Below are 15,497 nucleotides of genomic sequence, written 5' to 3' on the forward strand. Positions count from 1 at the left end.
GATCTGGCGTCATTATTTGTACGGTGTGCCTTGTGAGATTTATACTGATCATCGGAGTTTGCAGCATTTGTTCAAGTAGAAGGACCTTAATTTGCGCCAGAGGAGATGGCTAGAGCTGCTGAAGGACTATGATATCACTATTTTGTATCACCCGAGCAAGGCCAATGTGGTGGCCGATGCTTTGAGTCGCCGAGTGGAGAGTTTGGGGAGTTTGGCTTTATTTACCAGCAACGGAGAGGCCCATGGCGATGGATATTCAGGCCTTAGCCAGCCAGTTTGTGAGATTGGATCTTTTGGAGCCTAGTCGGGTTCTAGCTTGCGTGGTTTCTCGGTCTTTATTATTTGATCGTATCAGGGAGCGCCAGTTTGATGACCTTCATTTGCTTGTCCTCAAGGACAAGGTTCAACACGGTGATGCCAGAGATGTGACTATTGGAGATGATGGGGTATTGAGGATGCAGAGTCAAATTTGTGTACCGAATATTGATGGGCTTCGGGAGTTGATTCTAGAGGAGGCCCATAGTTCACGATATTCCATTCATCCGAGTGCCGCGAAAATGTACCAGGATTTGAGACAATACTATTGGTGGATGCGGATGAAGAAAGACATAATTGGGTTTGTAGCTCGGTGCCTCAATTGTTAGCATGTGAAGTATGAGCACTAGAGACCGAATATGTTGCTTCTGCAGATAGATATTCCGGAGTGTAAGTGGGAGCAGATCACCATGGACTTTGTAGTTGGGCTCCCACGAACTTTGAGGAAGTTCGACGCTATTTGGGTGATTATGGATCGGCTGACCAAGTCTACGCATTGCATTCCTGTGTGTACTACCTATTCTTTGGAGCATCTGGCGGAGATTTATGTACAAGAGATTGTTCGTCTGTATGGTATTCCAGTTTCCATCATTTCAGATAGAGGCACTCGGTTCATATCACGGTTCTGGAGGGCTGTACAACATGAGTTGGGTACTCGGGTGGAGTTGAGCACAACATTTCACCCTCAAACGGATGGACAATCCAAACGCACTATTCAGATTCTTGAGGATATGCTCCGTGCGTGTGTGATTGAGTTTGGAGAGCCTTGGGATCAGTTCTTGCCATTGGAAGGGTTTACCTACAACAATAGTTATCAGTCCAACATTCAGATGGCATCGTATGAGGCTTTATATGGTAGGCGGTATAGATCCCCAGTGGGTTGGTTTGAGCTGGGTGAGGCTAGATTATTGGGCACAGATTTGGTTCAGGATGCTTTGGAGAAGGTGAAGGTGATTCAGGATAGACTCCGTACGACCCAGTCCAGACAGAAGAGTCACACGGACCGGAAGGTTCGTGATGTTTCCTATATGGTGGGAGAGCGGGTTCTACTTCGGTTTTTGCCTATGAAGGGCACTATAAGATTTGGGAGGAAAGGGAAATTGAGTCCGAGGTTTATTAGCCCTTTTGATATATTGAGGCGTGTTGGGGAGGTTACTTATGAGCTTGCCCTACCTCCAAGATTTGTAGGACTTCATCCGGTATTTCATGTTTCGATGCTCCGGAGGTATCACGGTGATTCGTCGCATGTGTTGGATTTGAGTTCAGTCCAGTTGGACAAGGACCTATCTTACATTGAGGAGCCAGTGGCAATATTGGATAGGCAGGTTAGAAAGCTTAGGTCAAAGAACATTGCATCAGTGAGGGTTCAGTGGCGGGGTCAGCAGGTCGAGGAGGTGACCTGGGAGACCGAGCAGGGTTGTGCAGCCGTTACCATCATCTTTTCACTACTTCAGGTATGTGTCTATGCTCGTTCGAGGACGAACGAATGTTTAAGTGTAGGAGGATGTGATGACCCGCCCGGTTGTTTTAAGAATTTACGCTCCGATCCCCTATTAACTGCTTTCCCCGTGTTTGTTTTTGCTATTTTGATTTGTGGGGATGTTTGTTTTTTAGTTTCGGAGAGTTTTGGGACACTTAGTCCCTAAATGAGAGCTTAAGTGTTAGAAATTTGACCGTAGTCGGAACAGACGGCCTCAAAATGGAATTCCGATGGTTCCGTTAGCTCAGTTGAGTGATTTCGGGTTTAGGAGTGTGTTTGGATTTTGTTTTCGAGGTCCGTAGCTAAATTTAAGCTTGAAATGAAGAAAGTTGAACTTTTAGAGTTTTCAGTTCGATAGTGAGATTTTGATCTAAGGGTCAGAATGGAATTCCGGAAATTGGAGTAGTTCCATAGTGTTGAGTGTGACGTGTGCGCAAAATTTCAGGTCATTAGGACGAGGTTTGATAGACTTTTTGATCGAAAGCGTAAATTGAGAGTTTTTGGAGTTCTTAGGCTTGAATCCGATGTTGGTGTTTTGATGTTGTTTTGAGCGTTTCGAAGGTTGGAACAAGTTTGAATTATGTTTTAGGATTGTTTGGCATGTTTGATTGAGGTCTCGGGGGCCTCGAGTGTGTTTTGGATGCTCAACGAACCATTTTTGGACTTGGAGAAGGATCAGATTTTTGCTGGTTTTTGTTGCAGACTTTTCTTCTTCGCGATCGCGAAGGCTTAGATGAGGCAGAGGGAAATTTTTCTCATTGCGTTCGTATGAAGAGGAATGCGAACACGTAGTTATGGGCAGTGCTGAATCGCAAACGCGTAGGCTAGGCCGCGTTCACGTGGAAGAAATAAGGCGGCAATGGAATTAAGTGTTTCTCTACGCGGTTGCATGAAGCCAACCGCGATCGCGTAGGTCTGAGGGAGCTAAAGCATCGCGTTCGTGTGAGGGGTTCCACGTTCGCGTAGAGTTAATTTGGGAGCCAGTGAAGTTTCTCTTCGCGATCACGTGGAAGCTTCCGCGATCGCGATTAAGGATTACCTGGGCAGTATTAAACATTTCAAAAACGAGGGTTTGACCATTTTTATCAAAACTTAAGCTTGGGAGCTCGGATTTGAGAGAGGTTTTGAGGGATTTTTAGAGATATCGATTGGGTAACGATTCTTAACTCCTTTTTGCTTGTAACCCATTAAACTAATCATGAGTTTATCATTTAATTTCGAAAATTTGGAAAAAATTGGAAGAAAATTCTTAGACATAGAATTCGAGTTTTGATTGGGAATTTGTCATTGGATTTGGATAATTTTGGTATGGCTAGACTTGTGAGAGTATGAGGATTCTTAAAATGTAAATTTTACCCGATTCTGAGATGTGGGCCCGTAGGGCATTTTGGTCATTTACCTAATTTTGCGTATTAACTTAGAATTTATTTGTGGAATCAGTTACTTGAAGTTATATTTACAGTATGCAATTGAATTGAATAGATTTGGGCCATTTAGAGTCGAGTAATCGTGGCAAGAACGTAGTTTCAGGTTTATTTTGAGCTGGTTCGAGGTAAGTGGCTTGCCTAACCTTGTGTGGGGGACGTTCCCCTTAGGATTGCTATTGTGATAATTGAAATACCTTGTACGTGAGGTGACAAGTGCGTACTTGTGCTAATTGTTGAAAATCCTATTTTCAGTAAAGTAGCTTTAATTGTGTTTTTCCTTTCCTGCTTACATTACTTGAAATTTAAGCCTGCTGCTAGCTTAGAGAAGCATGTCTAATTGACTTAATTGCTTTATTTGCTTAAACTGCCTTAATTGTATTATGTGAAGCATGCTAGGTTAGAATTACCTGTTTTACCTTGGTATGAAGTTGAGTTTAATTGAGTATTCTTTGTGTTATTGCTGTGTACTTTATTTTGGGACTACGGGACGACATCCCGGGAGATCCCTTGTACGTATTTTGATTAGAACTGAAGTACGGGATACCGAGAGATCCCCAACACGTATATTGAGGATACTAAGAGATCCTCGGGACACCAAGAAATCCCTAGCATATATTGAGGATACCAATAGATCCTCGGGATACCAAGAGATCCCTAACATATATTGAGGATACCAAGAGATCCTCGGGATACCAAGAAATCCCCGGTTGTTATTACCGTGATTATCTTGTCTCTATTATAATTGATGATTGTTCTTTCTATCATGTGTTATTTCCTACTGTTACACTTACTTATACTGTCTTATTCTATACTTTTATTTTATTTAACCTCAGTAGGACCCTGACCTTCCTCGTTACTACCCCACCGAGGTTAGGCTTGGCACTTACTGAGTACCGCTGTGGTGTACTCATGCCCTTTCTGCGCATGTTTTTCATGTGCTGATCCAGGTACTTCCACTCAGACTTATCACGCTTGAGACGAGGCGCTTGTAGAGACTCCGAGGTATATCTACCGCGTCCGCAGAGCGAAGAATCCCTTTCTATCCTCCCTTTAAGTATTAAATCTTCTGTATTTCTTTTCTTTGTTAGATATTCTGGAGTTAGACACTTTAGACATTCAAAAGCTTGTGTTTCATGAGATTCCGGGTTTTGGGAAATGTTGTTAGCTTCGAGAGTTGTTATTGTATATGCCGAGCGACATCTTAAACACTATCTTATTTTACTATTTCTGTTTTAATTATTTCTTCCGCAATTTTTGTTTATTTTCTGCATTGTTAGGCTTACCTAGTCGTAGAGACTAGGTGCCGTCACGATAGTTCACGGAGGGCGAACCGGGGTCGTGACAATTTCGTTATCCCTAATCCCACCTTTAAACCCTTGGTTATTGATTCCTCACATACGTCAGAAGTGATGTTGTTCAACAATTACCTAAATATGCACTCTCTCCCGAGTAATACATACTAAATAGGCACAGCTAATTGAGGGTCCTTCAATCAACCACAAGAATAATATAGTTGAACAAATAGAGAAAATACTACGGCTCAATTATATAAAAACATAACAAGGAATTTATCCTACAACAGGTTCCATCAAAACCCTAGATAACAAATTAGCTATTCATAATAGTATGTAAAACTACAATAAAAAAAGTCATAATCAAAAATGAAAAATAGGAAGAGGAAGGAAAAACTCGTAGAAGAATTCCCCGCCTTGCTCCTTTTGTGTCTCTGCCTCCTTAGGTCGAATCTGTGTCAAAAGTCTGTCCAACCTCCTTAAAATACTATTTATCCATGTATATATACCAAGTAGAGTTGGGCCCAAACAGTTACACCTTCTCCTATGCGAAAAAGGACACATTTTCCGGATAGGACATGCGCGGCCGCGCTTGGACCGCGCATATCCACTTTGATTCTGCCTGACGAGCGCAGCCTGAGCACGGCTTGAGCGCGACTGCGCTCTCGATGCGCACTTTTCACCCTGTTCTGCTAGAAATTTGGGAAACCGTAAAACATGCAAGTTGTAGCCATTTGAGTTAGCTTTCCAACCATATATTGTGGAGCCCAAATGGAGTTCTGAGAAAAAGGTTATGTCCATTTTACTAGACAGTGCGCAATATGCCTACTCGATTCTTCGTTCGTTCTAACTATTATCCGTTGATCCCCAAACACGATCCCGGCTTAATTCCTTGGGCTTTTACTCAAACTTCAAAGCTCCAAATCACTTGAATTCATTCCATAATATCTACATAGCTCGGAATCACTCCTACAAGGCATAAAATACACAATTAGTGCAAGACACTAGCGATTAAAACACCAACTCGACTAAAGTGTAGTAAATTAGAGTGTAATAATCGACTAAAATACGTAATTATAGCCTATCATCACAATGCAAAGCCACATGTAATCAAGTGATTCAATTGAATTCACTACGCCGAAAAATTATAATGTGCAAATAGGAGATAAATTTTTGTACATATATAAAAGTTTGAATTAGGTGTAAATTCTGAATCCCCTTATAAGAATTTCTAGCTGCAACACGTATAGGACCTCTCTCGCAAACTATAACAGATTAAGAATCCGAAAAATTTACTTATCGTGCATTATAATAAGAAGCATAAAATGGTAGAGAAAGCAGAAGATGAGGAAAACAACAACTTTGATGGAAAGCAGTTGGTTCTGTGCATTGAATAATTGCAAGAAATATACTGGAAATAGAACAATGATCATATAAATTTGAAAAGCAGAGAGATAACAAAAAGACCCAATTTCACAATAATTACAACCACAAATTTAGCGACTTGAGTTTACCTTGACAAGAAAACACAACAAGAAGACCAAATCGTATAAGCTGCGGTGACAGAACCCACAAAGCAAGTATTAGCACATCAAGTAACAAAACCCATCTATTAGCGTTAACACAGATTCATCACAAAACACACAAATTATAAGCTGCGTACAGCAAGAAGACCAAATCGTTTTGTGATTTTTTGTTGAGTTTTGCTCTGTATATATATATATATATATATATAGTGTTAATCGCTTGAGAACTTGCCGATGGAGTAGCGGGCAGTTGCAGTGAGGGCATATTTGTTCGTAATTCTTTGCATCCTCTTTGCTGAATTTGGTGTACATGTTTTGGGATAACATTAGAGCGGGAGATTTTAGGGTTTTTTTGATTAATTTGGGGGATATGGGCGGACAGTTGTTGAGGAAAAAAAGGAGGGAATAATTAGCACATAAATTTTCATTTTATTCAGATGTAATAACGAGGGGACACAATTTGAAAGACCGAAAATTATTCCCTCATAAAAAATACAGTAAAAGATAACTTTAACGGCCGGAATAAATATTGGCTGCTATAAGCATACATATAACGACTGAATTAATTTCCTTTCATAAAGAAGTGATCGTTAAAGACCTCTTTTCCTGTAGCGTATATTTGGACTTGGAATAGAGAGGCAAGCTAGCATGCAATATATATGTGTATGTTCGTCCACCTAGAACTTTTTAGTTTTTTTTTTCTTTTTTTATATTTGAAAATGGTAGAAATTCTTCTTATCGATTAATTTCCTAACTTGTTCTTGAGTGATGATTACCAAAGAGTAACTGGATAAAAATCTGGTAATGACAAGATTTAATTTAAATCATTTTATTTCTTATGTGTCTTAATGTGGGAATCTAGCAGCTAGCCTAATTTTTAACTGTCTTTATATATATGTAAAGTTCTTTTTATAAGAGAGTAAGGAAGAGTGGAGTTTTTGGCCTCGAGATAGACCGTGAAACCTCTAAATATAACAAAAGAGTGATGACCAACAGCTTCTTGACTTATGCATTCAATAATTGCTTGAATTATATAAGCTCTTATCCCCAATTCATCAAATCTGCTATAGCCATGCATATATCTTAGATGAGTAAATTAACTTGAACATGGTTTTAGTAGTAGCAATTCTCGAGAGAATGATAAAACTATTAAAAATTAAATGACATTTTATGCTCAACCTTTTCGTAATCAGAATCCTCCACAGAAATTCATTTACGCTTCAAAACGACAAATAATTGGCATGGTTTCTCGTAGTTAGCTTTCATCCATGCAGAGATGTCTTCACTTTTGAGAATAGTCCTCGAAAAAGCTTCATCTGCGATTTTACTTCCAAAGTGATTGATAAAAACTCCTTCCAAAACAGCCCTTAGGTTTGTCATTAAACTCTTTGCATCAGCCTCATCTACAAGCTTTGATTGGGGATATGTCAACTCTATTCTCTCGATGCTAAAACAGCCATTTTTCTCCACCACTTTAGTCATGTCTTCAGGAGAGGGAAAATACACTGGCACATTGAATGCGTCAACTAGAGATTCATCTAGCATTCCCTGAATATATGTGAGAAAGAAAGAAAACTCAATTCCAAATATACGACTAACACTTATTGAAATAATAAATGATTAGTTAGCTTGCCTAATAACTGTTAGAGCTAGTTAGTACTATTAGAGGTGGTTAGTTGCACATGTCGTGCACGTGAGGATACAGCCTGTATCAGTCTATAAAAGGCTGTCATTATACATTTTGAATATTTCTCTCTGCGTGTGCCCTAATCTACCGCTCCATTAATTGAGCAGTGGAGCTCCATCTCTGTGTCAATTTCTTCAAAACTAACTAGTTTTTCATGAGTTTCACATATCCATTCGCATTTCACTCTCATCATAAAAAGTTCAATTTTTATCTGAAATAGGTCACAATAATTAAATCTAGCTAAAATGGGAATGATAAACGTAGATAGTTTTCAAATATGGAAATTAATGTGACTCTTTGAGACATAAAAAAGAAAATGTGTCAGCATAAAATGGAATGGAGAGAGTATCAGATATCAATCTTTGCAAAACCATGGAGTACATAATATACCTCATTGACCATATCAATAAGACTTGATCCGAAAAATTTGAGGAGACGATAACCTGAAAATGGCGAAACTAGGACCATTATTCCTCCAGGAACAATCTCCTCAGCTCTTGCATTCAAGAACACTTCCATATCGTTGTCGAACTGAGAAACATAAGCGTTAACTACTGCAATATTTGGGGCATCTACATAGTGAATCAATCCCTTATTCCACGCAGGGGATTTCTCATCTAATAACTCTTCTGGCAACTTAGATAACCAATGGATAGCAGAAGATGAATGTGCAAAATGGATCGATCCTGAGGGAAATAACCTGCGGTGGAAAGACCCTGGAACTCCTGATGCAAAATAAGACCTATCGGCAGGTAGGGATCGAAAGAGGGTATTGAAATCATTGGTGATATGATCGTTGAAGAATACTTGGAATTGAGGAACAATATTAATGGAATCTGTACTGAATTGGTCCTTTATAGCTTGTATAATATGTTGCATAGCTGAGAAAGTGTTCGGTCCAACTGAACATCCCAAGTCTACAATACGAAATGTGTTTATTGAAGCTGATAACAGGCTTTTGATGTCAAGCTTTTCAGCAATTGCATCTCTTATCATCTCTTTAGCACCATCTAGCACTTCTTTCTGCAGTTGACAAACACACATAAGTTTGACTAAGAATTTGCAGCTTTATCATGCATACTAATTCACCAACATCTAATATCTAAAATTCATGTGAGCAATTTGTTACGTACTATTTTTGGTGAGGTGGATGTGCGGGCACACTAGATGGATAAGATTAGGAATGAAGATATTCGGGAGAAGGTGGCGTGGCTTCCATTGATGACAAGATGCGGGAAGCGAGACTCAAATGGTTCGGACAAGTACAAAGGAGAAGTCTAGATGTTCTTGTAAGGAGGTGTTAGCGGCTGGTTTTGGAGGGAACGAGAAGAGGTAGAGGACGGCCTAAGAAGTCTTGGGGAGAGGTGATCAAGCAGGACATGGCGATGCTTAAGATTTCCGAGAACATGGCCCTTGATAGGAAGCTGTGGAGGTCCAGTACTAGGGTTGTAGATTAGGAGATAGTTGAGTCTTTCCTTACTTCGTACCTTTGTAAGGCTAGTATGGTAGGGTTTCTATCGAAGTCAGCTAGTGGCAATGTTGAGCCTTACTACTCTTTCGTTTTTCATAGCGCCATGTGCATGTAATTTCTATCGGTTTTTCTTTTGCATCTACTTTCTCATTTTCATGATGTTATGTACTGATATTGTCTCTTTTCGTCTTCTTGAGCCGGTGGTCTTTCGAAAACAGCCTCTCTCCTCCCTCAGGGTAGGGGTAAGATCTGCATACACACTACCCTCCCCAGACCTCACTAGTGAGATTTTACTGATCGTTGTTGTTGTTGTAGTTGTTGATTTTGTTGGTAAATATATACTCGAATTACAAGAATCTATATAGTAAAATTGCTTAGGCAGTTGTCTAGCTATATGTGAAAAAGAATACGTTCACATGCAAGACTGAAAATTCTTATTTGTTACAAAGCTATATATGTTTTAAACACTGGATTCAAGATATTTTTCGTTCCATGTTTCTCAGAACAGTTAAGCTAAGCTAGAAATTAAATATAATACCTGCAATTGGGAGTTTCTGGAGTAACTGTAGGCACCATCACCAGCATTCATTGGGAAATAATATCTTTGCATTTTGTCTAAAGCTTGATACTTTTTCTTCATTATAAGCTTTCCTTTTTCTCCCCACAGTTGTTGCTTATATATATATAAATGTGGATAGAGTGAGTGGGACACAGATTCCCTTTTTGCAAGGCAACAACTCTAAGATGACTGCTGCCAATAATTATTTTATTTTATTATTTCAATATGCTAAGTTAATTGGGGAAGTTTCCACCAAAATATGTACTGTATTTTGGTTGGAAGGCTGGCCACGACGTAATTCTCCCTCTGTTATGTTATGGAGAAAGAAAAGCAACGTAACCTACCTTTCTTCATTCCTTTTCAGTGGAGAAGCGAAAAAATTAATCATCAATATGACAATATATAATATTCTGAACCAAGAGTACCCCACATTGCAGTGGCAATTCCCCAGCAAAACATTATCCTGCATTCACTGGCAATATTATAATATCCCAACCACATACAAAGTAGCTAGGGCACACATATCAAGTTATTAAATGTCTCTTTTTATAACATTTTTGCATTTGTCATTCTCAGGTCCATGTTGCATGATTCTACAACGGTTTTTATTTTTCCTTGTTTATTCTTCAAATATATTGGCCGTGGACGGTATTTTTCTCTTACACAAGGTTTATCCAGTGGGAACTAAGAGAATAGACGCTAACGCCTCTTCACTATGTGCTGATCCGAGTACCTATTCAAAGATAAATTCCGAATTTAGATTTAATGAGTTCAACTTTTAAGATTTTCAGTATAGAACTCATTATACCGTAGCGCATTAAGAAAATTCTCTCTCTTCTCTCTCTAAACCAGACCCACAATGGCTATATTTTAACCGACGTCTTCTACACACGGCTACCGATGGACCCGCCGGACGGGCCACTCCGGCGCGTCTGGAAGGTCAATCGACTCCAAACACAACGGCGAAACAACGTACTGAACTTATAGATGCAAATGGGTCCTATGCTACCAAAGTCATCTCCACCTCGAATGTACCGACTCCCCAAAATCGCCATGGCAGGAATCAGTTATAGCTACTCACACCACTCATAATGGAATGCTAGCAGCTCTTTTCAAGGCAACAAATCATTATGGTGTTATGGCAGAAGAATGCAAGCTCACAATTGTTGGGAGATTCCTCAAACCAAGGCCAAAATTGACAAAATTAGGTCAAAATTTAAGGAATTAATCTCGATTAAGGGCTCTGCCAAGATTGGGGTTTATGACAACTATAATGTTTTTCTAGATTTCACCAATGAAGAAGACTTTAACATAGTTTGGTTCAGAAGGGTGATTGAAATTGAAGGACAACAGATGTGGCTGCAAAAATGGTCCTCTGATTTGAAAACTGAAGAGGATTTGCCTATTGCTCCGGTATGGGTCCTCCTTCCTGTTTTACCTTTTCATATGCACGCACGAAATTATGTAAAACAAGTGGTGAGTTCAATTGGTACTCCCCTTGAAATAGATTTGGTTACTAGAGGAAGAACGAGGCCTAGCATGGAAAAAGTCAGAGTCGAAATCGACATGCTTAAAGACTAGCCAGACTCTATTTATGTGGGACAGACATATGATAATGCCCCTCAGAAAGGTTTTGTGCAAAAAATAGAATTTAATGTGTCAAAATAGTGTAAATTTTGTCGAAAGCTGGGACACAATATGATCAACTGTAGAGCTTTAGAAAGAAGAAAGCTGATGAAAATAGAGAATTGGAAGCTCAAAAAACTATGGCAAATCAGAGGGATGAAACAAAAGAAAATAAAACTGATAACAAATAGGATGTTTCCGAAAATATCAGTGCTATAAATAATGCTCTAAATAGTGACAATAAGATATATAATCAAGTGGAAAAAATATCAAAGATAGAACCAGCAGAAAAGTTAAGAAGCGCAAACACAAGAAATTGCCCAAGAAGAAGTCTAAAGTTATTTTCAAGCCTATGATCAATCTGTCTGATGTTACAAACAAGGGTAAGAAGAACAACAAAGAGATCACTATGGCTTTACAAAATATGAATCAGAAAAGTGAACATGAAGAGGTTAAGAATGAACATAACAGTCAAGCAACATTCGAAAGGGGGGTCACACTAGATCTGCCAATAGCCAAGATACCTCTATTAAAAATCCAAGCAGTAAGGATCACACTGGGTCTACCAATAACAGTGAAGCTAAAGAAGCTTATCAGGAATCGATACAAGAAAATAGTGATCCAAATAAAAATGGAGATCAAGAGAAAAGACAAGAAGGAAAGAAAGCTCTTACAATGAGAGATTATGTCAATGAATCAACAACTGTTCCTTCAGAGATTAGAAATCTTCCTGGGATCGATATGGTAGTTGATATCAATATAGAATCCAATCCAAAACAAGACAAATATGTTATAAGCAAACAAATTGAAGTGACCTCCCCTAATAGGATAACAGTCATGATTCTAGAAGACCAACTCCAAACAGACTCAAAGGAAGGATCCTTTTAGGTCATAGGAGGTAAAGAAAAAGGGAAGAAAAAAGGAAAAAAGAACCAAAACAAAGATACTATATCTCCTAAAGGAGGAAACTCATGCTAACTTGATTTTTGTTTCCATGATTAAGTACAATGTTTTGGAACATTAGGGGAGTCAATACCAAAAAAGCTTAACCAAGATTAAAAAAAATATTACCATCTATAAGGTGGAACTTGTTTCCATTCTAGAACCTTTTGCCATATTAATCAAATTAAAAGGTGTAGGAGATTCCTTGGCTATCAACATTATACCTCCAATATTAATGGTCATATTTGGATCATGTGGTCAGGCAACAGCATGACCACTATTTTGAACAATCATGATCAACAACTTACCATCAAATTGCATTATAAGGCTGCTAAAAGTGATCTCTATATCACAACAGTGTATGCTAAATGCACTCCTGAAGAAAGGAGAGAACTGTGGCGTAACTTAGAGTTTACTAATCTCCAGGTGAATGGTACATGGTGAATTGGGGGTGATTTCAATGTCATTCTAGACCCAGATGAGAAAAAAGGTGGTAGACCACATAGAATGAGTATACAAGTCTTGATTTCAGTACTTGTATGGATAACTGTGGAATGATGGATTTGGGTTTTTGTAACGACCCGACTGGTCGTTTTGAGCAATTTCTCCTGATTCGATAGTTTGAGGTCTCGAGCAGCTTCACATTATGTATATCGACTTGTGTGCATGGTTGGATTCAGTTTCCGGATGAATCAGAGTTGAACTGGAAGAAAGAACCTAGTTTTGGAAGTTTAAATAGTGAAAATTTGACCTGAATTGGACTTTTGAATAAACGGCCATGGAATGAGTCGTGGGTGATTTCAATAGCATCGTATGGTGATTTTGGACTTAGGAACGCGTCCGGATTAGGATTTGGAGGTTCGTAGGGTAATTTGAGGTGTTTCGGCGAAAGTTGGAAAAGTCAAAGTTTGGAAAATGGGGAGGTTTGACCCATAGTTGACTTTTGTGATATCGAGGTCGGAATGTGATCCCGAGAGGTGGAACAGCTCCACTATGTCATTTTGGACTTGTCTGCAAAAATTGGCGTCATTCCGGGTTGAATTGATAGTCTTTGGCACGAGTTTTGGAAGTTAGAAGGTTTGAAAAGTTCCTAAGTTCGATTCTTGGTGTGATTCGATGTTTCGGTGTTGTTTTATGTGATTTGAGACTTAGAGATAGTCCGTGTTAGGTTATATGACTTGTTCTGTGTTTGGATGGGGTTCCGGGGGCCTCGAGTGTGTTTCGGATGGGGTACGAGTCATTTTCTCTTGTTTTTGAACTGCTGTTTTCTGCTTCTGGTATCCTCTTTCGCGATCGCGAGCAGCCTTTCGCGTTCGCGAAGCTTTGCTGCTGACCACGTGGAAATTCTTCTTTGCGTCTGCGCAACACTCCTCGCGTTCGCGAAGCTCTGCTTCATCCCTCATCGCGTTCGTGTCCCCCTCACGCGTTTTAGCTATGCAATTCTACTCTTCGTGTTCGCGTACTAGTTCACGCTGTGAGCACCTAATTTTTGACAATATTTAATTTTTTGTCACTTCTTCTATGTAAATATTTTAGGGGTTTTAACCTACAATTTTTAGCTTTGTTACACTTTTTATTATAGGGTAAAAATACAAAATTTTAAAAGGTGAATTATTACTATTACTATTATTTTATTTTTTATTTTTATTTTTAAAATAATAAAAAATTCGAAAAATATTAATTTTTTTTTTAATTTTTGGGTGAGATATAAAAAATAAGAAAAAGGGCAATATGGAATAAAAAATAAATAAAAGTAAAAGTGGGTGGAATTCTCTTTTGAAAAGTTAAAGAAAGTGAAAAATTAAAAGTAAAGTTTTGTGAAAATTTTTTAAAAATAAAAAGTAAAGAAAGTTGGAATTAAAAAATAAATATAAAGGTAGCTGAAAATTAAAAAAAATTAAAGTAAAATAAAGTAGAATTTTTATAAGAAAAGCAAAAGAAAGTGGATTGTTTTTTTAAGAAAAGTAAAATAAGTGGAATCCTCTTTTAAAAGTAAAAAAAAAGTGAGATTTTAAATAAGATAAAAGTAATTAAAGTTAGAATTTAAAAAATAAAAGTAAATAAAGGTGGGATTTCTTTTTATAAAAAAGAAAAGCAAATTGTAAGTGAGATTTCTTTTAATTAAAAGATAATAAAATATTTTTAAAAAAATAAAAATAATTCTGAAAAATTTCGAAAATTTTGCTATAAATAGAAGAGAAAATCTGAGAAGAAAAGGGAGAAAGGAGAGAAAAGAGAGGGGAGAATTGAGAGAAACACATTTTTTCTTCTCCTACGCTACGACAATTTCTACTCGTGTTAATCTTTCTTCCTCTTTCTTTCGAAAATTTCCAGCAATTCAACACTCCAAAACCCAACAAAAATACTTCAAAACATCCCCTTTTACACGCCAAAGAGTGGTGTTAACAGTCGAGGTCGAGGATTCCGTTGGAGCTCTGTTCACCGGCTTTGATGATCATCTTTGCTTATGCTTGTTTGGCGTTTGTCTGATTTATTGTACATATTCTTGGAGACTCATTTAATTGGAAATCTTGCATTAAAAGATTTATTCTTCCTTTTTTTTTAATCTTATTTTATGTAATTTTATTTATTTATCTTTAAATTTTATAAATAATAATGTAAATCAATCCTTAAATGTTATATGTTTAATCATGTTTCTGAAAATATAGTATTTAAACTTGTTAAAAATTTGGAAGATTTGGACACTGATAAGTTTAGGCTTCAATTGTTGGGATGTAGGGTATTGGTATATGATAATTTATTTATTCAAATATCTAAAATCATACACTTTTTCCACAAACAATTCCATAACTTTTGGCCTTACAATAATCTTAAATTAGTTTAGGAAAATACTTCAAGTGCGCTAGTTTATTTAGGTGCGCTTTAAATAATTAAATATCATGGCTATGTGTATGGTCTCCGTGGCATAATTGTGATATGTAACAAAATAAGTATTAGAACGCGTAACTTATTTCAAGATAATTTGTTTTTCATAATTTTAATCAAGAGATAAAGCGGACATAGGTAAAAGATGAGAACCAATAAAACACAAGTTATCCAAAAAATAGTATAAGCCAAATATAGTCAATAAAGCGACCGTGCTAGAACCACGAGACTCGGGGAATGCCTTACACCTTTTCCCCGGTCAACAAAATTCCTTACCCGGACTTTG

General features: G+C 37.9%; 3 protein-coding genes across 3 annotated transcripts; 2 read left to right on the forward strand and 1 right to left on the reverse strand.

Moving 5' to 3' along the window:
* The first annotated feature begins 242 nt into the window (after positions 1–242).
* LOC138881297 (uncharacterized) lies at positions 243–644 on the forward strand. The gene has a single exon (XM_070161511.1). The coding sequence runs from the start codon at positions 243–245 to the stop codon at positions 642–644; it is 402 nt and encodes a 133-aa protein (XP_070017612.1).
* A 699-nt stretch (positions 645–1,343) lies between these two features.
* On the forward strand, positions 1,344–1,965 carry LOC138881298 (uncharacterized). Its single transcript, XM_070161512.1, has 2 exons — positions 1,344–1,769; positions 1,930–1,965. The coding sequence occupies exons 1-2, from the start codon at positions 1,344–1,346 to the stop codon at positions 1,963–1,965; spliced, it is 462 nt and encodes a 153-aa protein (XP_070017613.1).
* A 5,061-nt stretch (positions 1,966–7,026) lies between these two features.
* Positions 7,027–9,838, reverse strand: LOC104249546 (loganic acid O-methyltransferase-like). Its single transcript, XM_009805989.2, has 3 exons — positions 9,737–9,838; positions 8,118–8,750; positions 7,027–7,588 (listed from the first exon to the last, which is right to left on the reverse strand). The coding sequence occupies exons 1-3, from the start codon at positions 9,836–9,838 to the stop codon at positions 7,250–7,252; spliced, it is 1,074 nt and encodes a 357-aa protein (XP_009804291.2). The 3' UTR covers positions 7,027–7,249.
* Positions 9,839–15,497: the final 5,659 nt, after the last annotated feature.

This window comes from Nicotiana sylvestris, chromosome 11 (assembly GCF_000393655.2).
Source record: "Nicotiana sylvestris chromosome 11, ASM39365v2, whole genome shotgun sequence".
Taxonomy (NCBI): Eukaryota; Viridiplantae; Streptophyta; class Magnoliopsida; order Solanales; family Solanaceae; genus Nicotiana; species Nicotiana sylvestris.

Coding starts and splice junctions, on each gene's coding strand:
- LOC138881297 (XM_070161511.1), top strand. CDS start 243: ATGGCGATGGATATTCAGGCCTTAGCCAGCCAGTTTGTGAGATTGGAT.
- LOC138881298 (XM_070161512.1), top strand. CDS start 1,344: ATGGTGGGAGAGCGGGTTCTACTTCGGTTTTTGCCTATGAAGGGCACT. Junction 1,770..1,929: donor TCATCTTTTCACTACTTCAG/GTATGTGTCTAT, acceptor TTTGTTTTTTAG/TTTCGGAGAGTTTTGGGACA.
- LOC104249546 (XM_009805989.2), bottom strand. CDS start 9,838: ATGAAGAAAAAGTATCAAGCTTTAGACAAAATGCAAAGATATTATTTC. Junction 8,751..9,736: donor CCAGAAACTCCCAATTGCAG/GTATTATATTTA, acceptor TGTCAACTGCAG/AAAGAAGTGCTAGATGGTGC. Junction 7,589..8,117: donor TTATTGATATGGTCAATGAG/GTATATTATGTA, acceptor ACATATATTCAG/GGAATGCTAGATGAATCTCT.